At 41.9% G+C, this 27,206-nt stretch overlaps 1 protein-coding gene across 1 annotated transcript; it reads left to right on the top strand.

The window, feature by feature from the left end:
* The first annotated feature begins 1,990 nt into the window (after nucleotides 1-1,990).
* On the top strand, nucleotides 1,991-11,382 carry LOC147615290 (protein DELETION OF SUV3 SUPPRESSOR 1(I)-like). Its single transcript, XM_086779368.1, has 2 exons — nucleotides 1,991-2,203; nucleotides 11,026-11,382. The coding sequence occupies exons 1-2, from the start codon at nucleotides 2,104-2,106 to the stop codon at nucleotides 11,151-11,153; spliced, it is 228 nt and encodes a 75-aa protein (XP_086635494.1). The 5' UTR covers nucleotides 1,991-2,103; the 3' UTR covers nucleotides 11,154-11,382.
* Nucleotides 11,383-27,206: the final 15,824 nt, after the last annotated feature.

The raw sequence follows: 27,206 nt of genomic DNA, 5'->3' as shown, positions 1-27,206 counted from the left end.
TTAGAGCCCCAGGTACCCAAATTCCATATATCAGCTAATCCCAACTTCCTGCTCAGATTTTCCCTTTTCCTTTTCTCTTGCCCCATTAAGATGGTGGTCCCCCCACATCTATCCACCCGTTTCTCAACCATAGTGAAATCTCCCAAAAGGATTGAATATCTAATTTGGCAATCCACTCCCACATATCTCCTCTCACCTTATAATTATGGGCCCCATAAATATCAACCACCCACAAACTCTCTTCTTCTATTTGAATCTCAACTGCCAATATCCTTAGGCGATTAGCTATTATGCTCGGGTTTAAGTTCTTTTTAACTAATAATAGTCGATTCCCCCCACTATAGCATGAACTCACCCCTTTATACAAAACCACTCGGTCCCAAAATCTATCCCTCCTATAGCACCTCTGGCCAAAAATATTATGCTCATGAATAGCATGATTGACATCCCCCATTCCCTGACTAGACCCCAAAAAGTAGCATTCTTCCTCTTATCTCTAAGCCCCTCCACATTCCACGTGTAACCTTTTAATATCATTACTCCTATTCATCCTAAGGTAGTCTCAGGGACCATATCCACCTCCTCCTCCCCTTCAACTTTTTGAGGCCCCATGCTGAATGTCCCTCCATGTTGTTTCCACCTGCCAATTAAATTTCCACTTGGAGGAAGTTTCATTGTCGTCCCCTCCTAATGGACTGAAAGGGTTCAAGTACAACAAGGGGCTTGGATTACTCTGGGATTTGCTACCCCCAACTTCTTTATGCAGAGGTTTGTTTTGCATCTTTCTAGCTTCCTCTTTAATTTGCCTAAGGCTATCTCCCACCACTTGCCCCCCTCCCTCAGATTCTAGAGTCTCCTTCCCTTTCTCCTCTTTTCTCTTGTTCTTAGTATTCATCTCCCTATCCCCCACTGGACTCACCTTCCTTCTTCGCCTCACTGGCTGCCGACTTCCGCACGTTTCACTTCTCCATAATTTTTAGCAATATGCCTAAAGCTACCACACTTGAAATAGGTCCATGGAAAGACACCAAACTTGAGTTTCAACTCCATCTTCCCTAGCTCACCCAACTCCACTCTCAAGGTTTTGGGAGTCTCTACCAAAGTATTCCATATGCAATACAGACACTATTTGATTGGCGACCATTATCTTTCCTTAGGATATACAAAATAGGACCTAGTGCGCTAGCCAATTCTCCAAGTGCCAGTCTTAGCCATGACGACATGCCCAAAATCTCCACCCATACTGGGTAGGCCTCTTATAGGCTCTTAAATCTTCACATCAAAAAGTGGATCAAAAGGCAAAGCATATACTAACTTCTAAAGGCAAAGCATATACTCCCAAGAATAATGGAGCTCTCACGAATATATCAGCAGCATTTTCCCTTTCGTAAACAAGACATTAAAAAAACCTTTACCAAGATAGAAGATTTGTGAAACCACCTTTTCATAGAAAATATCATCTTGCAACCATTTTCCTAAATCTGCCTTACTCGGCAATCTCCTAGGACATAACAGAATGGCACTACACATTGAGAATAAACCAATTTGTCTCCTCACCAGCTTAGAGGAGATTCGTGCACATACCTTTCTTTGGTCAAAAGTCCTTCTTTGAGTCTGAGCATTCAATCTCACCTAAATCCAGTCATGGTGCAACTTCTTCGCTTCCCTCTCGCTCCTTCATCCTTGCGATTTCGTTTCATGTCCTCATCAGGCTTCCAGTCCCCCCAAATCTCCATCACCCGCTTCAACACCTTGATCCCAATCACTATCCATCTCTCAGGCATCACCACCCCACCTACTTGCATGCGTGAGAGATATGGTGGCCACCCACTAATGCACGGACACATGCAAAAGCCACGTGTTGATATAACTATTCGATACTCTCCTCCCTCTCCTCCTCTATCTTTGAACCTTAATGTGTTGTAATCTAAGGTCAACTTAAGCTTCGAACCTTCACGTGTTCTAATCTAAGCTCAACTTAAGCTTCCTTGGTTTCCATGCTAATTTTTGTATGGTATAATTTAAGGTCAAACAGTTCTTACACCAATAGGTGTACATTGTAGTGTGTAAAGGCGAGTTCTTTGCCCGCAAATCTTTCCTGCCATGGCGACTCCAACTCCTTCGAAAGGGGCCCCTGCTGCAGAGGACCCCAAGCTCGATCTCTTCGAAGACGACGACGAGTTTGAAGAATTTGAGAATCAAGGTAGGTGCCTCTCTCTCTCTCTCTCTCTCTCTCGTTCGTTAAAGATGGCTCTTTGTTTTTATTTTCTTCAACCTTTCTTGTGTCTTCAGTCTTTAGCATGATGATATGATGATGTTATGTTCATATGTACATATATACATATGTGTTTACACATCTACATAGAGTATACGCACTGTGTATGTATATGTGTGGGGGTGTGTATGTGTATGATGTTTGTATGTATGTCTGTATGCATGTATTAGTAGCAAGATTTATCACAATATCTAGAAAAATTTCTTCGACAAGTTCGCTGAAGCCAACACAAAAAAACGAGTGGCCTTAAAGTGTATGGCACTTGGATTTACTCCTCATTCCAATCACCAACTCAATGATCACATTAGATTGTGGCTAATACACACACCCATGCAACATTTTACACATGGGGAACTTCAGTTTCAGAGGAAGAGAAATTTAAGAGCCATCCTTGAACAAGCCAGTGCCATCAACATCTTCATCAAGTACTCTTCTCGAGAAGATTCAGCTTAGTAAATATGATGGTAAGATGGGTACTAAAATTTACATTCCTGATTACATCAGATATCTTCTTATTTTATTGTTTTCGTTGGTCCGATATAAAAAAGGTCATGCTTACCACTATGCATCTCACAAGCGATGCTAACTTTTTGGTTGCATGAATGGTCTGTCAGAATATGCAGCGGAGATGATGACAAAATCTGAGAACACAAGAGCAAGTGCACTGTAGAAAAATACAGCAATGGAGAAGGAGAGAGAGAGGCGTGTAACTCTGCTCTATATACACTAGAAAATCCCGAATCTATGATACAATGAATGGGGGGCCATGGGGACATTTTATATGGCCCCATAAGTGTAGTCGGCCTGCAGTAGGGACAGCCGACAGCCTGCTGAAGTCCCATGACCAGCATCAGCTCCAGTCGGCCAGCCCCAGATGGACAGCCCTCACACGTGTGGAGTCGGCCAGCAGGTAGACCATGTTGGCCAGCAACAAACAACTACCTGGAGGCAGAAGACTCAGTCGGCCACCATCTGGATCAGCGAAGAGCAAAAAACCAGCCTCCCACACAAGGTAAAAAATAGGAAAAAATATGGAGAGTGGGAAAAAATGAGGGAAAAATGAGAAAACACCTAATCCGGGCGGGCACACCCACGATAGAGGCCCTGGTGTAAATGTACAAACAGGAGATGACTGCTACACCCCCTCTTAGCTCCTGGATGTGAAACCAACCCCAGGGAGCTGGAGTGCCGCTAGAGCAAAGCCTAAGATAGAGACTTCGTGAAGAGGTCCACCGCACTGTCCTCCGTCGAATAGAACTCTAGCAAGATGTCATCAGCAATGATCTTTTCATGAACAAAATGCCTCTGGATGATCGAGGGTTCCACCAGTGGAAACTCAATCCTGCCAAGGAACCTCTGCAACCTCACCACCTCGCAAGCAGTACCACAAGGAGCGCGATACTCTGCCTCTGCAACCTCACCACCTCGCAAGCAACACCACAAGGAGCGCGATACTCTGCCTCTGCGACAAGGCAAAAGATGGCTTCCTCTTACTACTCCATAAAACTGCTCCTGAGTCAAGGGAAAAACTATAGCCTGACGTTAAGGTCCTCGTGTCTGTCTCTCCTCCCCAATCTGAGTCACTCTAACCGTGGAGTCTGACTCCATCCATCGATCCCCTCTTGTGTAAAAGAGTCCAAGATCCTTCGCATGCTCCAGAAACGTTAAGATACGCAGTCCTGCCTCCCAAAGAGTCATCTGTAAACATGAGCTCAACAGGCTCATGAGGAAGCTCCTGTCCAATCTGGTAATCATCAACCAAATCAATGAGCCATTCTGCTTCCAAGTCAAGAAGGCATCATATTGCTCACAAGGATCAACAACTGTATGGTGGGATGCCAAATCCTGGAAACATGCGGAAGACCACTCAAGGCCTTCAGAAACTTCTAACCAAACCCCTCTGAATCTGAATCTGGAACCACAAAGCCCGGAGAATGTGCAACATCCACCTCCTTCTGCAAGTAATCAACTGTCACCTGCCTGGCTTTCCAAGAGGTCCCCGTGGAAAGAACTTCCGCATCTACATGAGTTTCTTTGTCCCGAACACTACGAGACATCAGAGCATAGGTTACCTGTAAAGTTTCCTCTGGCTGACGAACACAAGAACTATCAACATTTGTACTGGAAAGTTCCCAGCTGCCATCATCTGGTAAGCTATCCACCATTTGGTCCTGGAAAGCCCGCACCTGCAGCGTATCCACACTTAGTGGCCATTACCAGACTGCCACTCATCACAAAACTGAGGACTTGAGAGAGAGTGTGCTGAAAGTTTGTGAACTCCATTCTCCACTCCGCCTTCCCAAACTACCTGGCTTGTTGCCTTGTCCTGGAGAGCAACAAAATGCTCATCAAACTCCACATGTACGCCAGTCTTGCAAACCTGATGCACTGACAACAGTTGAAAACCAAGTGATGGAACATACAACACTTGGGAGGAATGCTTCCCCCCTCTGCCATCGGGAACTATCTCCAACCTGCCCTCACTGTGAACTGGGATAGTGGATGTATCCCCAATAAGAATGTGACCAGAATACGTGCAGAGATCTTGTAAAGCCGAACGGGAAGGAGTCATGTGCCTGGAAGCACCACTGTCTAGAATCCACGCCTGAGTACCCGTAGCGGTGGCGAGTCCTCCAACCTCCTCTCTGCCCGAAGAAAATGAAAGATCGGCGTCCATCACCGCCCGGTGTACAAAAGATGGAGTCTTCACGGTTGCTGTTGAGGATTCGGCACCCTTCTCGGTGCTCCGCTTGGGACATTGCCTCCAATAGTGGCCTTTCTTGCCGAGTCGCCATAATCATTACAGGTCCTCTCTGCCTTCAGTTTCTCGCGGTCTGAGTCGGATATCTTCTCAGAAGACTTCTTTTATGAAGCCTTCTCTTTGCCCTTGTTACGGCGTTTCGATCGTTGGCCAGTTAAGGCCTCCGAACCTCCGCCATGTGGAGGGTTCGAGAATCTTTCCTCCTGGTCCAAGACCATGGGCACAAGCTCCTCCCACGTGATGGTGCTGAGCGCGCCACTGGTAATCAAAGACGAGTAGAATGCTGAGTTAGTACTGAGAGGGCAAATGCAACAACAATGTGATGGCCATATCCTATGATCATATCTCCTTCCCAGCGTAAAGAACTTCCTGTTGAAGAGTCTGCAGCTTGTTAATGTGCTCCCGCATCGTCGATGACTTTGCAGGATTCATAACCCGCATTTGTACTTCCAAGAAAATCCTCTTCATGGGCGATACCTTGTTATAAAGAGAAGCCAAATGTTGCCATATATCTCTGGCCAGCGTCATATGCTTTATATGATTGATTACCTGCGGTGTGCAGTTGAGGAAGATGATTACCTACGGTGTGCAATTAAGGAAGATGAATGAACGGACCTTGGCATTGACACGATCCCACAACTGTGCCTGTGCCTTGCGGTCCTTCCGAATCAAGGGTAACTCCCCTTCCTCTACCTCCGGCCGTGGAACCCCAACAACAATGAAATCAGCAAGGTCACAAGACTCTAGAACAGATTCCATCATTACCTTCCAGATGCCGTAGTTATTCCCATCCAACTGACGGTCCACTGGGAACGTGGGGAGTGTCGGGACCTTCACATGCTTCTTAGCCATCTCAAGTAAATCTCCCATTGCGGGGATGTAATTGAAAAGGGTGGGTGGGCGGGAAAAAAGAAGAACTTAAACCTACAAGTGGCTATCCTCTTCCCGAACAGTCCAAGACAGTCCACCAATTAGCAACAAAACAGTCCCCCTCTTGCTCACACTGTTCCCAAGATCTATCAGAGCTCTGATACCATGTAAGAATATGCAGCGAAGAAGATGACAAAATCTGAGAACACGAGCAAGTGCACCGCAGAAAAATACAGCAATGGAGAAGAGGAGAGAGAGGCGTGTAACTCTGCTCTATATACACAAGAAAATCCCGAATCTATGATACAATGAATGGGGGGCCATGGGGCCATTTTATATGGCCCCATAAGTGCAGTCGGCTTACAGTAGGGACAGCTGACAGCCTGTTGAAGTCCCACGACCAGCATTAGCTCCAGTTAGCCTGCCCCAGATGGACAGCCCTCACGTGTGGAGTCGGCCAGCAGGTAGACCACGTCGGCCAGCAACAGACAACTACCTGGAGGCAGAAGACTCAGTCAGCCACCATTTGGATCAGCCACCAGGAGCCAAAAACCAGCCTCCCACACCAGGTAAAAAATAGGAAAAAAATAGGGAAAAATATGGAGAGTGGGGAAAAATGAGAAAACACCTAATCCGGGCGGGCACACCCACAACAGAGGCCCTGGTGTAAATGTACAGACAGGAGATGACTGCTAACATGATCAAGTATGATTTTTCCAGCGAGACTAGTCTAGGTTTGAGGAGGGGCTTAAGGCTTGTTTTTTAGCTCCTTAATTTTTGGACTGGTTGGAGGATGAAAGTGTACGTCTGATGGGTCGGTGGACAAGCACAAAGCCAGACTTGTAGCTAAGGGTTATGCTCAGTGGCATGGCATTGACTACTATGAGGATACCTTTGCACTGACAGTGAGGATGTCATGTGCATCACAGATGCCATGGACATTTTCAGGGCTAGATCCAGAAGAGGCAAGCAGATAAAGACCATGAACCCGTAGAAGAGGGTGCTGCAGCAGGCGCCTCAAGAACATGATCAGAACCAGTCGGCTGTGCTTGGAAAAGGAATTAATGAAATATGAACTGGCTGACCAGCAGTCGGCCAGTTCCCCATGTAGTCCAAGGGGCTATAAATAGCCCCCCTTGCTCTATGGTTTATTCATTCAACCCACTAGGGGTATGAGTCATTAGGAGTCCTAGTCTAGGGCAGTTTTGGTGTGTTATCACCTTTTTATGAAGGCAGCCAAGGGCTGCAAAGATATGTACCTTTTTGTACCATAGTATATACTGAATTTCCAGCACTTCACTCTCTCTCTCTACTCTCTCTCTACCTGCGTTTTTGCATCAGATGGTGCTTTTCTGCATCAGAAGGTTTTCAAGAGTGTTTAGGGCTGAAAGAAGACTACCCAGAGCTTCCGCGTGTGTTACATTGGTATCAGAGCATCAGGCTCAGCAAAGCTAAACACTGATTCAGTCCCAGATGATGGTGTACAGGTCCAAGGTACAGGAAAGTACACGGATTCGAAGCCCAAGATGGGAACGCAGATCGGGAAGAACTCCCAGGAGGTTTGTTGGTGGTGTTCCACAGTGCCAGATGGGGATGGCAGTTCCGTGAGCCAGATAGGTTCTCAGGTAACGGTCCCAAGGGAGGTTGATCCTCCAAGGGTGATGTGAGAGTGCCAGACTCAGTTCTAGGAACGAAGACCAAGACAGTGTTCAGAGTCAGGGCAGGAATGGATGGTGGACTAGAGGAAGACCAGATGCATAGATCTTCATCAGAGACAGAGTGGTTTGGAGAACAGACCGGATTTTCAGAGAAAAGGGTTTGCCAAGGATGGATGATGACAGAGGGACTTCAGGACAAGATTGGGATGATGACAGTCATCCAAGAGCAGGTTGGATTCCCGTCATCAAGTTTAGCAGAGGGGGATGTCATGTGCATCACAGATGCCATGGACATTTTCAGGGCTAGATCCAGAAGAGGCAAGCAGATAAAGACCATGAACCCGTAGAAGAGGGTGCTGCAGCAGGCGCCTCAAGAACATGATCAGAACCAGTCGGCTGTGCTTGGAAAAGGAATTAATGAAATATGAACTGGCCGACCAGCAGTCGGCCAGTTCCCCATGTAGTCCAAGGGGCTATAAATAGCCCCCCTTGCTCTATGGTTTATTCATTCAACCCACTAGGGGTATGAGTCATTAGGAGTCCTAGTCTAGGGCAGTTTTGGTGTGTTATCACCTTTTTATGAAGGCAGCCAAGGGCTGCAAAGATATGTACCCTTTTGTACCATAGTATATACTGAATTTCCAGCACTTCACTCTCTCTCTCTACTCTCTCTCTACCTGCGTTTTTGCATCAGATGGTGCTTTTCTGCATCAGAAGGTTTTCAAGAGTGTTTAGGGCTGAAAGAAGACTACCCAGAGATGACCATGATTCGGTACGTTCCTGCCCTTGCCTCTTCTCAGCGGTGGCCCATTGTCATGTGCACAGTGTGTATCTACCGTGTGCTACACGCACGCAAGACTAGTTTTGAGGCTTGGGGAAGCTTGGAGCTAGGCAGGCTGATTGACGAGCTGAGTCAGGGATAGACTAACGGGCGGGCACCCAAGTATGGACGGGCGGGCGTCCAAGTGTGGACGCCCGATGACCGGCCAAGAGCCTATAAAAGGGTGGCCAAGGTTAGTTATTGGGATATAGAGAGTCTCGCGAGTTTGTGAGAGCTCTATGGTCTTGGAGCCTGGATCTAGTGCAGACGTGCACTTGCTTTACGCAGCCGAGGCCGGTAGCAATCTCGAGGCCCGCGAGGGCAGCTTTGTGGCGGTATGGGACGTCACGAAGAGATTGGTCGGTACGTCAACCTAGTTAGCTCAGCTTGTGGCTCGGTGGGGACAGCCAAGACTGTGGGCTTGCCCACGGCTGTCATGGTTGGGAGGTGAGTCAGGCTTGCACCCCCTTGTTTGTTTGTTTGTTTGTTGTTTGCAGGATTCGAGTCTCGTACCAAGAACGATCACGAGGGGATACGTGGGGATTCGACAGTGGTATCAGAGCATACCTCGTGAACGAGCAAGTCTGTAGGTAGAGAAGATGAGGTCGAAGAAAGGTATGTGTTAAAAAGCTTGGTGTTTTTTCTGTTGCATACTGTTGTTTTCAGAATAGTATGTGTTTTTCTTCATCAAAGAAACCCATGTTGATGGGGATGGTAGATGGTAGGGTCGTTGCTTTGCAAAGAAGAGAGTTTTGTTTATGCAGTCGCATGAATTGCAAAGAGAGAAAACAGAAAAAGCACGTTGCTTTTCGTTGAACGATTGAGAGAGAGAGCGTTTTTGAGAAGGTGGTCGCTGACGGGTTTGTGCGCTGGCAGGTGTTAGCGTTGGCTATCGGAGGCTGGCAGCCGGCCAGGCCTCTGTAGGCGACCCTGCAGGCGCGTGCATGGGCCTGCGTAGCCAGGCGGCTAGGCTTGCGTAGCCAGCCCAGGCATCGCCCAGGCCGGGCCAAGCGGGCGCCCAGGCCCAGCAAGGCAGGCGCCTAGGCCTACGTGGCTTTGTGGCCAACACTTTAAATACCAGACACTGAGCATCTGTAACTCACGGCGCCCGGGGGACTAGGGCCTTTGACACACTTGTTGATACCATCAATGCATATTAAAACATTTAAACATGGCCACAACCTTAACACATATCCATCATCACTTTGCATAAAACATAAAAGCTGGACAAAACATCCACAAATGCTGAAAATGGAGCTTGCATGTGTGACACCGCATAGAGGCCGGAATGGGCTGACCCCCAGTATTTTATTACCCAAGGAGAATAATATCATGTACAAGCTTTGAGGGCCTTACTCTCCCCACGGGAGATGCCGGATTATCCATATACAAATGCCATAACACAGCCCAACACGAGGCTACCAAGCCGGCACATAGGCTGTAGAAATGCCGAGCCAACAATATAATCCATATACCTCCGTGTGGGTACTGATTCTTCCCCAAAAACCACGGGTCTTCATGCAATAGAGCTGGTACAGTAAGTACAACTCTCCATTCAGCCGGTACAGCCGTGGTACAGTGGCTGGTACAGCAGGTATAGTGGTTGGTACAGCCAGTACGGTGGTAGGTACAGCAAGTACAAATGCTGGTATAGCATGTACAGTGACTAGTACAGTAGGTACAATGGTTGGTACAGCAAGTACAGAAGCTGGTACAGTCGGTACAAAACAGGCCTCAAACCAGCCCTAGGGTTTCTCACGTGTACAGCCACTGTACGGCCTGTGCAAAGAGAGAGAAAGAGAGCTGTACAGCCTGCTGTGCCCTGTACGGCCAGCGCGAGAGAGAGAACATCAATAGCTGCTGTACGGCCAGCGCAAAAGAGGGGGGAGAGAGAGAGAGTACTGTATTCGGTCAGCTTTTGTGCATGGGAGGAGAGAGAAGATTGCTGTCTGCCAGCAGGGGAGAGAGAGAGAGGGAACTCCAAGAGGGATGCGCCCTGCTCAAACAGCCCAAATCCCTGCTTTTAATGAAGTGGAGTAGCTCTATTATTGAAGTGCTTTCCCTTTTTGGCTAAAAGTGGCTGAACTAGCCCAAAATATCCACTTTATGCTTTCCTTGGCTTGTACTACAAGTTTTGGCTCAAAAATATCAACTTTATGCTTTTTCTTGTCTTGCTATCCAAGTTTCAGCTAGGTGCCTTCTTTTGTCCACCTGTCCATACCCAAAATAATAATATGACCAGCCCTTCATGTGAAAACACTTGACTTATAAATATGATAAAGTCACTTTAATGATAAAATCCCATGGTGCTCATGCTGTATGGCCATCTTTTAGGCCAAACCATGCCAGTAAAATGCTCTAGCTTCCTTCTGTGGAAAATCCCCGTTCACACCTTGGTTCTGCTCAGTGTGTGAAACACTGGTCAAGACTGGTGAAGGGACCAAATGATGACACGGGGAAATGGGCTGAAACCATCTCTGAAGAGGCAGTGCAACCTACTTCTATTTTATGAAAGATTGGGCATGTGAAAAGGTATTGTTCCTCTGTGTGGACCTCTAGAGTGGAGCAGTCTGAGAGAGAGAGAGAGAGAGAGAGAGAGAGAGAGAGAAGCTAGGGCTGAGAGACTTGTTTGTACTTGCAGAATGGGATGACAAGGAGGAAGAAAAGGATGCTTTACAGCAATGGGAAGACGATTGGGATGATGATGATGTGAATGATGATTTTTCTCTGCAGCTACGCAAAGAGTTGGAAAAGAAGACAGATAGCTAGGTGCTGGTGCTGCTTGGTTTGAAAGCAGCTGCCCTGCTAGATGTAGCCGTGGATAGTTTTAGAATCCCATTACTTTAAAGTGATATGTGAAGTTGATGGAGCACTGTTGTGTATGGGAAGCACCAATGATTTTGTGAACTAAAAATTGAGAAGCTTGAAAAAAAGTATTGAAGGACTTAACTATGTTGTAGCAAATTAAATGCTTTCAATTGAAGGCCATTGGTTTGTATGAATTGAGGTGGATATAGTTAATGGTATGCTGGCTTGACGGTAATGCTCAATTGATGGCCATTGGTTTGTATGACTGAATTTAGCATCTAACAGCGATAGGTTCATGTGGTGGCATAGAAACTTAACAAGATTTGCTTTAGAGAGGGGGGGAAGGATCCTTTTTGGTACCACATACCGAACCCCCTCAAGCGTAGTTTGAGAGTGGAGCTTAGGTAAGAGGTCTTTCCCTTGTCACTGCAAAATCTCATGTTTGTGGCTACAGCTTTTGAAGACTATGCCAGGTTCCTGAAATTTGTGCAGAACGTATCAGCCAAGCTTTGATAGGTGGCTCTATATGCTGACTGCTAAAGATCTTATAGTACCTAATCACGTGCATCCTTGTGCAAGAACTGCAGGGACCACACATGTATGCCTCTTTGACTCTGCAATTCGCATATTTCAGAAAGTGAAGAACCTTGCATCAGGTTATTTTTGTGTGGGGATACTAGTGTTAATGGCACTATTTTTGCGTATTTTTGTTCGTCTCTCCATGTTTGGCTAGTCTTCAAAATACCTTGCACATTGTAATGGCACAATTGTTTTTAAAGAACTTGCTCTTGTTGAAATGAAGATTTTCAAACTTGTAGACAAAAATCTTAAACTCGTAGATATAAGGCTTTGATTTGGGTTTTGTAATCGAAGTTGTGATGTTGGAAGGCATTACTTCGTTCACTCCAAGAAGGTGGGTCTTACAAGGGTTGCTCTAGTCTTTTCAACATGAGAATTAACACCATGCTCATATGGTTCATGATATGGCAACCAGAAGGTCTTCTCATCAATGTTCGTGCCTGTCATGAATGCTCTTGCCACAGTATTCATCGTAAACTATGTATGGCTATGGGATTGAAGCTTATGGAATGTTAAACAAATATACTTAGCTTCACCTTGAGTTGAGAGAACTTGAAGAATGGGAGTATGGGTTAACTTGCATTTGTAATTATTGGAACAACAAGATTTTAGTGCTATTTTTAAAAACCTCCAACATTATGAGGTTGATACCACTCTAATGCTTTGATCTACAGGATATTAAAGAGGGATGTAGTCCATAAAGGGGAAATAACCCTAATCTTATGGAAAGCTTGACAAAATTTAGTTTTTCAAGCTAATTTATAGAAGTATCTATGATGTTAAGGTGGAGTGTTACTTTGCTCCTCACACAACTAGGAGAAAAAATTGAAGCCCTTGGTCTTTCCTTAATAGGTGAAAAAAAACAAGAGAAAAGATAGATTGGAAAAACCACCATCAACAAAGAATCACACAATCAATCACTACGAGAATTACTTGAAAAAGGCAACTCACTTGCAACACTTTGAGACCACCCATGTAGTGGTCATGTAAGGATTTATGGACGTGTTTACATATTAAGAAATAAGACAGTTCATGTAAAGGTTATTTCGAACACATGCCTCATTGGTAATGTGGATATGCTATACATGACACAAAATCGGAAAAACTTGTTATAGCTTTATCTCACGAGGTTCAACCCTAAGTTTTAGGGACCAATTAATCCTTCCATTGTATGAAATGGAGAAAAAGAAGGGCAACACCAACGACTTACATTGTGAAGGTTTATGACGTGCCTAAAGGATGATAAGACACATAATAGTGTTGTTAATTCCTATGTCTTTTTGTAATGAGCCTTGGCCACATTTTTTAAACAAGGCATATCTTTGTAGGTGACGGATCTAGAACCTAAAGTAATCTCACATTGTGCTGAAACACGAATTAAGAAGCTAGTTAACTTTGTTTTATTTTAGAAAATGAGCTAATAATGCTAGTCTAGGCCAATGAGGTGGTAGCTCAAGTGGTGAAATGTTTGTCTTGGGACTAGGAGGTCTTGGGTTCAAACCCCACTAGGTGCTCCATCGATGGCATCGCCTACGGGCGAAGAAATGCACCTATGGACGGTGAAAAAATGGTAACTATGGGAAGATCTTGGGCCTAAGGCTAGTTAGAAAAAAAAAATAGTCTAGAGAAACCGAGGACTATTTTTAAGTAAACTTGGGTTAAACTAGGTAGGGAGCAAATATGGAGCAAATGTGAACTTGTTGGGTTAAAAAGTAAACAAGGGACTATGTACATTGAAAGGCGAAGTGGACAATATTTTATTCAAATATTGTGGTGTGTGAGCTCCTCTCTTCCTCTCTCTTTCTCTCCCCCTTCCTTTGTTCCTCTCTCCCTTTCTCTCTTATGTCCTTCTCATACACATACACAAACACTTGAATTTTAGCTTGGACTTGTCTTTAGATATTTGGTACTCTTTGTCTCTGTCTCTCTTGTATAGCTACACATTTATATCTCTAACTTTTATGAAGATGACCCAAGTGACCTTGAGTTTGAGGAGCACTCGGATCATGATACAAGTGACAATACAAAGTTGCTATGAAACAAGTGATGATGCAAATGTGGACAAGCTTTCTCAAAACATCTTGCAAAGCATTGAAATACAAGGTAAACAAAGTATTGTTGCTTCACTTAATCCATTACTTTATGTATCTCGGACATATTTATCTTTTGATTAAAAAAAGCTATGAATGCAAATGTGGACAAGCTTTCTCAGAACATCTTCCAAAGCATTGAAAAACAAGGTAAACAAAGTATTGTTGCTTCACTAAAATCCATTACTTTATGTATCTCCAACATATTTCTCTTTTGATTTAAAAATGCTATGAATGAAAAATGCAATCTCAGGGGATTTTTCAATGACATTGGAGACTTTGAAGTCTTGTAACATTAGAGGAATTCTTGATTTGAAGAAGTGGAAGAGAGAGAAATAAAAAATTTGCTTGGGACAATAAGATGATGGTTCTCCTTACCTTTTCTTGAAGTCCATTACCAATGTTAAGGATTTCCTATATATAGAAGAGTGGGAAAGCATCATTAAAGCATGACATAATATGGTGGAGGTTGGATATCACCAAGGAGTAGATGATACTCTTGAAATAATCAATTCGACATGGTATATAGACATTAAAAGGCATGGAACTCCTATCTCTCATGTGAAGGATTTTATCAATGCTTGTGATTTTGAAACAAGATCATGATGTTGATTTTCAGTTAGTGCTTCCCAACAATGACCCAAAAAAGTTTGTGATATTGATTTTCAGTTAGTGTAGATAAGGCTTTGATGGAGATAATGATTGAGCATAAAGTGAGGCTAGGAAAGGTTCATTCAAGCAAAAACCATTGCCCATGCAAGATGATTGGTGATTATATATGCCATAGAGGTGGTAAACTGAGCAGGTCGGGAACAATTAAGAGATTGAGGACCTCAAAGAAATGTGGTTGTCCATTAAAGGTACAAGTGGAGTACTTTAGTGATATGAATAAAGCTTCTATCTCATTATATTCTATTAATGAAGGTCATGTCCTAGGACACGTAATGATTTGTATCATTTACTTGTCCATCCAAATTCCATCGCGTTGCACGGAAGATTTGTTTGACGTGGGTAGCTCTTAGACAATATAACCTTTGCACGCTTCCGTTACCCTTTAGGAGGCCTATGCCCCATAGAAACTATCTACCTGGGATTGTTCCTTGGCCCGTAATTCTTGACACAAGGTTAGAATTCTAGCTCTTCTAGAGTGGAATCTCACTGATGGCTTAGGCCCCCCCCGGAAAGGGACCCTCTTTGCCTTCCACCTAAGTTGCGCAAGAAGAGCTCGAAGCCAATCTCACAGAACCGTGAACCCTCTTTTTGTCCAGGTGCGGGTAGTCCACATTTCACAGTCTTTCTCCGAGACACTGCCCAGATTGTTACGCCTTCCATGCAGGTTAAAACTTACCCGACAAGGAATTTCGCTACCTTAGGACCGTTATAGTTACGACCACCGTTCACCGAGGCTTTGGTTGCCAGCTTACCCACCATCGCAGGTCACCGACTCCCGTAACCTTTCGGCACACTAGGTAGGCGTCAGCCCCCATACATGGTCTTATGACTTTGTGGAGACCTGTGTTTTTGGTAAACAATCGCCTAGGATTGGTCACTGTGACCTCCTTTGTGAGGACCTACATTTGAACACAGTGTGAAGTAAGTATAGTTGAATTGTCAAAAGAAGCTCCCTAATGACTTTTTAAAAGAAAAGATGATAGAACATACCTTATTTTGTGTCCTCCCAACTAAAGACTCCATGTACATTACCGTCTAATCATCTTTTGAAAGTTTACCTCTGTAATGTGAATAACATCAATCTCTTCTAAATTTATATAAAAACTTGTGTACACCCAAAAAAAAGAAAAATTCAAACACTTATTATCATGTTAACTTGATTGTGTATTTGGTATGCCAGGACAAAGATCTCCTTTGGGAACATAAAGAACGTGTAGGTTATACGATCAAGGAGAGAAGATCATTCCATATGCAATCCCTCTTTTGTGGTGGACATCTTTGCTACATAATAAGGGCTACCAACATCAAACAAATCTTGCATGGCATTTGGGTGGACATCTTTGGTACATGCAACCTTACAACCCTCATGCAGAGGAGGACAAAGATAAGCCATTCATTCTTACTATTCAAGACAAGTGGATATTAGAGATATCTTTGTATTTTTAGAAAAAAAATAATTCATGGGCCATTGATAGTACTTTCAAGACAAATGTATTTGATCTACCACTATATGCTGCTGTCATACTAAACCAACATGGGATTGGTGTACCCATTTGGTTCACGATGTGAACTAATGATACAAGTTCCAATAAAGAATATGTTGCCTTAGAGAGAGAACAATGAAGATGGCTTTCTCAATAATGATGTGCAAATCATCGCTCTTGCGATTGACAATTCCCTACAAGAACTAGAGGCAATGCTGAAGGTGGTTGATGAAGATCCTCATTGTTGGTGCTATGAAGACCAAGGGCTACGCTGACAAATTGCATGCTAAGTGATAGTGTGTTGGTTTCATACGAAGAAAGATTGGGTGGAGAATATTCTTCTAAAGGTAATGGATCATGTTGAAATATGCACGAAACACATCCCTAGAAGGATGGGGCCAAATGGACCATGTACATGTGAAAGGGACCAAATCACTTAGCTTGTGGGAGAAGCTTCTCTAGCACGTGATTTTGTGTTTAACCACTTTTTTTTTTTATGAAACCACTAGGTGGTATTGAGTTGTATGGAATCTATAAAAGGGAACTTGCCTATGAAGTAATCAATCAACCATTTTTCTTAACATTGTTGTCTCTTTATGTGTATACATCATTTTACAGTATTCTTCTTTATCATGTGTTTTAAACCTAGCACTAGTGTTTGATCCACCATAGCCAACTTGCACATGGCTTTCAATATTATCCTCCTAGGACCGCCTCAACCCCAAATCAAATTAGGTCACATTCAATGATATCTTATCTTCTTTCACTAGATTCCAAGCTGCTAGCCATACCCCCAGCTGGTGGAGGATTCAGTGCTCTCAGCTCCTTCAACCATTACCCACCAAACTTCGTGGTCCTCTCCCCTGACTCTAGGTTCCCAGGCCCACACCCTCAATTGCGCCAAAATAGTCACGCCAGCCGCGCCATTGTCATTTTCCCCAAATCGCTTTCGTTTTCTGCACAGTCATGGTTGTACAATTCATTCGGCGTCTATAGCCCGCCATTCTCTAATAGCTCCTCGCTGTGAGTGCGCCTATGGGTTACCCTTCTTGCCCTAAGAGGTCTTGGCCAACAGTGTTCTCAAGAAGGAGAACCAATCTCTTCATTAGAGCTGTGTTTTCTCACAACCATAGCTAAAAGCTTGTTTAATGCTAATTAGTGAATTAATAATCACTACTAATACTACCTTGTGTTTGGCTAATCAAGAGTTTCATCTAATCCTTATCACTTGCTCCATCTCAATGCTGGTCTTGGCTCCTCTTGTAAGGCCCAACAAGGTTCTTGAAATCAAATCTAAGCCTCTTCCAAGCCTTTCACAAGCTTCTAGTTCAAGTCTCTCATTCACTAAGAGCTTCAATCTTCAAGGTGACTCAATTTTGAGTTAAACACTCTTCAATACTCGCTCTCAAGTGTGTTGCTCAACTCTCTCAACCCTAATGGCCTCACATGACACTACCTTCCGCTTCAAGTGGCAAAATTTCTACACTTGGCAAACTCGCATCAAGTTGATTCTCATCAAGAAAGGCCTATGGAGCATCACAAGTGGAAAGGAGAAGAAGCCAAGGGACCAAGCTACTATTGCGGCATGGGAGACAAGAGATGACAAAGCAAGATCCGTCATAACTCTTGAGTTGGATGATACATACATTCACCATGTGGATGGGTGTGAATCTTCCAAGGCTTCATGGGATCAACTAGATACCCTGTTTGGGGCTCAATCTAGGAGCTCTATGTTTGGTTTGATTATTGAGTTTTTTAAGCCTGATATGAAGTCTACAACGTCTCTTGCATCTCATCTTAACTATATGCAAAGTCTTATGACCCAACTTGCTGGAATCTCACTAAAGGTGGATGAAGACATTATCATTGCGGTGCTATTTAAGTCATTACCTCTCGACTTCGACAACATTGTGACAACTTTGACCAACATGCCTATCACAAAGCTTGTTGATGTTGAAGCTTCTCTTTTGGAGGAGGAGAACAAGCTTCTCTTTTGGAGGAGGAGAAGAAGCTGGAGTTCAAAGCCAAAGAGGACACATTTTCCAACACTTCACCAAATCAAGTGGCTCTCTACACATCAAGCAAAGGCTACAAAGGGAAGGCTAAGTACAACTCTTCAATCACTTGTGATTTTTGTCACAACCTTGGACACATTGAGAAAGATTGTTTCTTTCTAAATAAGGCTCATAAGTCCTACATTCTGCATGAAGAGTTTGGAGATAAAGGAGAAGAGCATGGAGAACCAAAGGAAGACAACAAGGGGCATCATGAAACCCTCACAATGCATAGTGAATACATTCTCTAGATCATGTCTTGGGCCTGCCACCAGCGGCCCCAAACTCTTATTGGCCCAACTTTACATAAGTGTCGTAAATATTTATAAATTAGCCATTAAACCTCTAGCCCAACTACTCCTAACTAGCCTCAAGCTTAAATTGCCATCCTAAACTTGTATGGTCATGGGGGTAAGTAGTCATAGTAAGAGGGAAATCATCTAGCATAATGGATGTTAGGTAAGCATAAGTTCTAGTGAGTCATCAAAGGTCATCAATACCATTGTAATGATTGTGTTTGAAGGGGGGTGTTGAAATATGCACCAAACACATCCCTAGAAGGATGGGGCCAAATGGACCATGTACATGTGAAAGGGACCAAATCACTTAGCTTGTGGGAGAAGCTTCTCTAGCACGTAGTTTTGTGTTTAACCTCTAGGTGGTATTGAGTTGTATGGAATATATAAAAGGGAACTTTCCTATGAAGTAATCAATCAACCATTTTGCCCGACATTGTTGTCTCTTTTGTGTGTATACATCATTTTACACTATTCTTCTTTATCACGTGTTTTAACCTAGCACTAGTATTTGATCCACCATAGCCAACTTGCACATGTTTTAACCTAGCACTAGTATTTGATCCACCATAGCCAACTTGCACATGGCTTTCAAAATTTCAACAGATCACAATCTTTAAAAATTCATGATTGATTATTAGAATTTCATATGTACTCATTCCAAAGGATTGTGGAAATGTAGGGTCCAAAATAGATGCAAGATGATATCTACACATCGATGACCAATCTTATGTATAGTGTCATAGAATTTAACTTTGAATAGAAGTTTCAAGATTTTTTATGATGTTATTTGAAACATGAAAATGTGAAAAGATATGTCACAAATAGATGGTGCAAGCATAATTTTTCATGGTGAAGATGGTGGCCAAGTTTGCCCAAGTTCGTTTGTGTAACTATGGAAATGTTGCCTACAAATAACTTAGTGTGGAAAGGTTGGTAGTATATATAAAATACACTCTCTTGGATGCATAAATTAATAGGTCCATCTTAGATCTTCAAATATGCACTTGTGTGTGATTCCAACATTGGCACTCGCATGGGTGAGAATGTAGACATTGCTGGAGTTCTTCAAGAAAAAGCAAGAAATAGGTGAATTCAGTAACCTCTATAGATCATACTTGTTATTACATTTTAGGATATATTCCTTTTTGGTTGTATAACAAGTTTTTTACATGTGCTAGTTGATTCTGAACGCTTCAACATTCATGGCTCATCGAAGAGGCACACTACTTCAAGATTACTCGAGGAGGAGAGACTCTTATAACATTATGAAAATGATCCATCTTCTCTACAAATCATAAATGATATAACTTTGTTATTCAAGATCCAAAGCATTTCTACTCCAAGTCAATGGTACTATGTAAGCATGCAATGCAATATTGTGATTGTCATGATTGGACAAGTGATTACAAATAGCTTTATGGTGTGCACGTAATAATCAAGAAGCACTTTCCAAATTTACAAGCCATTCTTCCAAATGTTGACAATGTAAATGCCTTGGGCACAAGTGATCCCATGGTGCATGAGGCCACTCAAAGCCCTATCTAAAGTGGAAAATGATGAGCCAAGTGCACAAGAGATACACCTTTGTATCAACATCCTTTCCAATATTGAAGACAAAAGACTCCAATAAAAAAGAGGCATTGCTACATCAACTCAAAATCTCCTTACAAATTCTATCAAGCTAGAAGAGATTGGGATTCCTACAAGAGGTGGTATTCACAAAATTCAAATACATGTAACAAAAACAAGGCTTAGTCATGGAGAAAGAAGTTTGAGCCTTGCAACATGTCATTGTCCTTAGAAGAGAAAGAAACTCTTCAATTGAGTAAGCGTGCTTGTCTAACTGGTTTTTTTAGGCGTAAGCATCAACATGGAAGATATCATGTTCACTTTGAAGAAAGACCATGTATTTGTTGGCCACCCACATTGTTGCACAAAAACTCTAATGGTAGGCACCCTAATCACCATCTCATGCAACACTTGCCATGCTTTGTTGCCCTTAACCTTTAGGCATGCTCCTATTGGTGTATTGAAGCCACTCTTATTAATACGGATGTGAAATTTTGTGATAGCTTGAATTCATTATCTTGTAAAATCGCATTTTTTGAGTATGGTGTCTCTAAAGATGATGAATGGTACTTTTGTTTGACTCTTGGAGATGGTCAAGTGCTTTCTAATATTTTTGCATCCCCCCCATGTGAGGCTTATGCTGTCTTAATAAAAACTATGTTTTATTATCATCTTTGTCTCTCATCTTATATAGTCCCTTGTTTATATTAAATGAGTAGAAACTTTCCAAGTCCTTCCTAGTTTTCTTTATCAAATGCAATGTTACTTTTCTAATATATTGGATACTTTATCAAATGCAATGTTGTTTTCCAAATTCATTTGATGCTTTATCAAAGGTAGGATATCATGGACTAAATGTGCTAAGAAAGAGGTGAATGCGTGTCTCCATAAGAACCATGAGTTGGCAAATTATGCATGTCATAGTATACTTGCTCAACCTAAATTTACCTTGAGGGCCTAGTTTACTTTAGAGGCATGAACATTCCCTTGCCTATATTCCTAGGTTACTTGCATAAATGCTAAAAAATTTCTCAGGTTTACCACATTCTTAATTTATCTAAATAAATTCCAAGTCCATCTTAGTCTACTTCAAAAGCATGTTTTTTTTGAAGTGCAATATTATTTTCCTAATTCATTGGATACTTTATCAAAAGTAGGATATATTATAAGGAAGAGGTGATAAGAGCCATGAGTTGGTAAATTATGTAGGCCCTAGTTTACTTTCTCAACCCAAGTTTACCTTGTTTACATTAACCAAATAGAAATTCCCAAGTCCATCCTGGTTTACTTTAAATAATTTAATTCTCAGTTTACCATATAATCCTAGTTTACATTAAATGATACATATTAATTCTTAGTTTACCATCATGTAATCCTAGTTTACATTAACCAAGTAGAAATTCCCAGGTCCATCATAGTTTACATTGAGTAATTTACTCCTTAGTTTACCATCATGTAATCGTGGTTTATATTAAAGGATTAGAAATTCTCAGGTCCATCCTGGTTTACTTTGATGCATATTGTTGGCCTACTATGTATAACCCTCCCTAGTTTTTCCCTTGTTTACCATGTAATCCTAGTCTACATTAAATAAGTAGAAATTTTGAGGTCCATCCTACTTTACTTTGAATAGTTTGCACCTTAGTTTACCATGTAGTCTTAGTTTACATTAAAGGATTAGAAATCCATAGGTCCATCCTAGTTTACTTTGATGCATATTATTGGCCTACTTAAAACCCTCCCTAGTTTACTACCATGTAATCCTAATTTTCATTAAATAAGTAGAAAGGCCCTGGCTGCACCCACCAGCCATGGAGGTGTGAAAATATCTAAGTGCAATGTTTCCTAATTTAACAAACAGCTTATCAAAAGTAAAATATTGTGGATTACATGCCCTAAGGAAGTGGTAAATTTACTTTTTCAACCCAAGACAACCGTGTGGATCCTAGTTTACTTTACATGCATGAACATTCTCATATTATCTCATTCCCTTGTTTTATATGCTTAAAGATTTTAAATAAATAGTCATGATTGCCATCTTATTGTTCTTCTTGGTAGAATTAAAATAATGTAAAAAATTTATAAACTTAAATCTTTCTAGAAATTAAGAGTTTTCATCCATGGTTTATCAAGTCAATTGTTGGATATTATAATTATAATTAAGAAAATCCAATATTCCTTGTCACATTGTGACATTAAAAAAAGTTGGTATTGAGACTTCATCCACTCTCAAAACATGACTAGAATATAGAAAACTAAGAATGAACTCATACGTAATGAAACAAATTGCAAGTTTAAAGATAAAGTTTTATCTAGTAGAAAAAAGGAAGTAAGGAAATAAAATAAATATTGCAAGTCTCATCCAATATCCCTTGTCACATTGTGACTACAAAAGATGGTTTCCAAAGACTTCTACCACTCTCACAACTAGGAACATAGTAAACTAGGGCTATAGTAAATTAGGAACATAGTAAATCTGGACCATGTATAAACCATTGTTAGTAAGAAAAATAAAGCCTTTGTGCACCATCTTGAATCTTTGTAGGAGTCTCCATCTTAATCTCACGATTAGAGATTATTAATGTCAAAGGCAAGGTACCAATTTCAGAAGGTGAGTCAATGAACACTTGAGAGGACTTTGAACTAATTGATTAATTAGATCTAAAAATTAAAAAAACATGCTTGGCAACCCACTCAAGAGAGTAAAGCACATAAAAGTTCAACATGAATAATTGTTTATTGAAATTATAGAGTAAGAAACATATTCTTGAGTTTTGATTAAAAACTATTGAAACTACAGAGTAAGAAACTATAGAGGAAGAACTAAAAACATATTCTTGAGTACTGATTAAAAACCATTTATAGACCTTATGGGGATTTTGTTTGTGAGGAGGCATTGGTGTGCCAAGATTGTCCATGTGTTGTGATGACTCTTTGGTGTCCTCTTCAATGTACTTTCATCTCCCTTTTGCTTTTGTTGGTGCCAAAGGAGCAAGTGTTTCTAAGCTAGAAAGGATTTTCTACAAAGAGAAGAATATCAAATCATTTAAACTCTATGGAAATTTAATGGTTGATACATAAACTCTATGCTATTTTCACTTTGATGTCTTTTCCAACCATTTCAGTCACTTTGGCTCCCCTTACCTCTAGACTGGCCTCTTCCACCTGTGTATGATTGCTGCTATTGTTTGCTGCAAATCATTGGACTGTTGTTGTTCATAATTCTAGTTTCCATGTTGGCCACCACCTTGGCCTCGATCACGACCTCTACTTCTGCCTCTACTCTACCTGACTTGGAGTAGAAGGCCTGTTCTAATGCGTTCTTGCTTTGTGAAGAAAAGTCCTCATTAAGAGACTTTTCTTCTATGATCTCAACATAGACACTAAGTCTCGAAAGTTGGGAAAATTCTCTCTGACTACAAATGGAGGTCTTGAATGGCTTGTACTCTTTGCCAAGTCCATTCAGACGAACACTCACTATATCATCATCTTCCATTGATACATTGATAGACCCAAGGGATTCAACAATATCCTTGATCGTTAAAGCATACTCATTAATAGACATGCTTTTCTTCTCCACATTATGCAGCTTTGGTTTTAGTTGCAATTTCCTTACTTTTATGTTGGTATGGAACATCTACACTAGGTTCTTCCATGTAATTGCTGGAGTGTTGGTATCATGTATGTGTCCTATCACTGATTGAAAGCTAATATATGACTTTCCTTGCATCCTAGTTCCAGTCCTTAAATGCCTTTATATCTACTGAAGTGGCATTCTCTTTAGATAACTCGCTCTCACACGAACCAGAGCTCTGATACCATAAAGAGAATACAGAGGAGAGGGAGAGCTTGAGTTACTTTGCAAGCAAACACATACACACAAGAGAGAGCAAGACACAAAAGACTTGTCTCTTGCACATATTTCTAGGACTTTTGTAGAGCCTTGCACTCAAGTGTAGGACTCAATTCTCTTTAGTCGAAGACTCAAGTCCTAGACTTGATGAGCCTACCAACCAAACCTAGACTTTTCCCTTGCATAATTGCAATTTGAGAAGTTCTCATGCTACCCTTTATTCTCACCCAATAGATTCCACTCACCTTTTCACTGCTACCCACTCATTTACAGACTCTCTTTTACAACCTCTTGCTAAAAGGGCTTGTTCCCGCACACACCCATTCACTTATATATTTCAACAAAAGTCAACATATTCCTATGCATTGAATACCCTTGGAACTTTATGACAACTCATAGTGAATCCAAGCCTAGAAAATGAGCAGATGCTACTACTATTTATTGATCTTAGACCATATGACCCTTACATACATGAGTGACCTGGGATATTTGGTGAGCACTATCTCTATACTAAACAAATCCTCCCTCAACAAATATCTCATTACTTATTGGATTATCCTAGGTACCACGTGATGGGTTAAAAGATAGTGTGTTACCTCCTAGTATAAACAAAGGTATATCTGAGAGCCCATGCTATGGGGTAGTCAAAGATGAGGGTTATGGTCCTAGGTTTTTTTAGAAACTTCCAATCATCATCATTCTCATGTGAGACCTCTTTCTCATGGTCTTCATCAACGTCGTCTTCTTCTTCTACAAGGAGAGCTCAAACCTTGTTCATCATCAAGAAGCAGTTCTCTTCAATATGATCACTCAAACAACACTAGTCTAGGACAGTAGACTTTGGGCTACCACTCAAACAACACTAGTCTAGGATAGTAGACTTTGGGCTACCACATAAGTCCCACATAAGTCTAGGACTCAAGTCCTAGAATTTGGATTTAAAGTAGTATTTAATCATAAACTTAAGAATACTAGACCACTAAGACCATTCAATATGATCACTCAAACAACACTAGTCTAGGACAATAGACTTTGGGCTACCACATAAGTCTAGGACTCAAGTCCTAGAATTTGGATTTAAAGTAGTATTTAATCATAAACTTAAGAATACTAGACCACTAAGACTTCAATCCTAGACTTCATCCATCAACTCAAGTCTAGGACTTCACTCCTAGACTTCATTCATTAACTCAAGTCTAGAACCCAATTCCTAGACTAGACTCTCATACTAGTCTAGGACTAGAATCATAGACTTTTTTCTGGAAGTAATGTGAGACTTAAGTAGCTATCAACAACACTTTCAACCACATAAGTTTAGGACTCAAATCCTAAACTTTAAACCACAAAAGTTTAAGACTCAAGTCCTAGACTTTGGACTTGAATTTTCAAGGTCTTGATACAGAGATTAAGGCTACCAAACCACTAGGATGTCAATCCTAGACTTCAACCATCAACTCCAGTCTAGAATCAAAGAGTTCTAGCCTTTAGGTTATCACACAAGTGTAGGATGCAAGTCCTAGACTTTGTTCTTGAAGTTATATAGGACTCAAGTAGCCATCAACACTAGTCTAGGACTTGAGTCCTAAACTTACGAATCATTTCATATAAGAAGCATGCTATGATTTATGATCCATGATCCATGATCTATGATCTATGATCTAAACTTACGAATCATTTCATATAAGAAGCATGCTATGATTTATGATCCATGATCTATGATCCACGATCTATGATTCACGATCCATGCAAGCACAATCTGCAACTTATAAATCAGACAAATCATAATTTTCGATATCCACAATTCACTATTCACGATTTAGGATACCGATTAAATGCTAGCATAGATGATTCAAGTTGGGAAATTACTATTCAGGATTCATACGTGAACTATTCCATAGTCCTCAATCCAAGTGGCACGATCCATAATCTACAATTCATGATTCATGATTTTAGATATCCATGATTCACTATTCACAAGTCAAGATGCCAACAAATAAATTTTGACATAGACGATTCAAGTTTGAGTGATTCATGGTCCACGATTCATACATGAATCATTCCACGATCCATGATGCAAATGATGACATAATTTCATATGTCAATGATTTGCTAATCACAATTTAGGATTCTCTTGAATGGTCGATTAGGATTTGGATAAGACTCAAACTTCTCACAGTTGATCATTTATCTGCCTTTGAGGCCACGAAAAATCCTGCTGTTCCCCATACCATCGTACCCAAACATGCTCCGATGGGGACCAAACTTTGCACGCATGTGGGGGGGGACCCACCGTCTTAGGCTTGCAAAGTTTGGTCACCATTTGAGCATGTTTGGGTTAGCAATAAGCACCCACTGCGGATTTTTCAAGTCTCTTAGTACTTAAGAGGCCATGGAAAATCCCACCTTTCCCCATACCATCATACCCAAACATGCTCCGATGGGGGGACTAAACTTTGCAAACCTGTGAGGGGGCAAACCCCCACATGCTTGCAAAGTTTGGTCCCCATCGGAGCATGTTTGGGTTAGCAATGAGTGCCCAGTGTGGATTTTTCAAGTCTCTTGGTGCTTAAGACACAATGGAAAATCCCGGTTTTCCCCATACCATCGGACCAAACTTTGCAAGCATGTGGGAGGGACCCACCCCCCCATATGCTTGCACAATTTGGTCACCATTAGAGCATGTTTGGGTTAATAATTAGCACCCAGTGCGGATTTTTCAAGTCTCCTGGTGCTTAAGAGACCATGGAAAATCCCACTCTTCCCTATACCATTGTGCCCAAACATGCTTCGATGGGGACCAAACTTTGCAAGAATCTCGGGGGGACCCACCCCTACATGCTTGCAAAATTTGGTCACCAACATCAGAGAATTTTTGGGTTAGTAATTACCGCCCAGTGTGGATTTTTCAAGTCTCTTGGTGCTTAAGAGGCCATGGAAAATCCCGCTCTTCCTCATACCATCATACCCAAACATGTTCTGATGGGACCAAGCTTTGTAAGCATGTGGGGGGGGACCCACCCCCACATGCTTGTGAAGTTTGGTCACCATCAGAGTATGTTTGGGTTAGCAATGAGCGCCCAGTGCGGATTTTTCAAGTCTCTTAGTGCTTAAGAGGCCATGGAAAATCCTACTCTTCGCCATACCATCGTACCAAAAAATAAAACACCCCCACATGCTCACAAAGTTTGGTCACCATCGGAGCATGTTTGGGTTAGAAATTAGTGCCAATGTGGATTTTTCAAGTCTCTTGGTGCTCAAGAGGCCATGGAAAATCTCGCTCTTCCCCATACCATCGTACCCAAACATACTCCAATGGGGACCAAACTTTGCAAACATGTGGGGGGAACCTACCCCCACATTCTTGCAAAGTTTGGCCACCGTCAGAGCATGTTTTGGTTAGCATTTAACGCCCAA

Source organism: Cibotium barometz, chromosome 40 (assembly GCF_041138505.1).
Source record: "Cibotium barometz isolate CiBa-2024 chromosome 40, ASM4113850v1, whole genome shotgun sequence".
Classification (NCBI taxonomy): Eukaryota; Viridiplantae; Streptophyta; class Polypodiopsida; order Cyatheales; family Cibotiaceae; genus Cibotium; species Cibotium barometz.
Note: the sequence above shows the minus strand (reverse complement) of the source record. Positions and strands in the feature narration are given on the sequence as shown.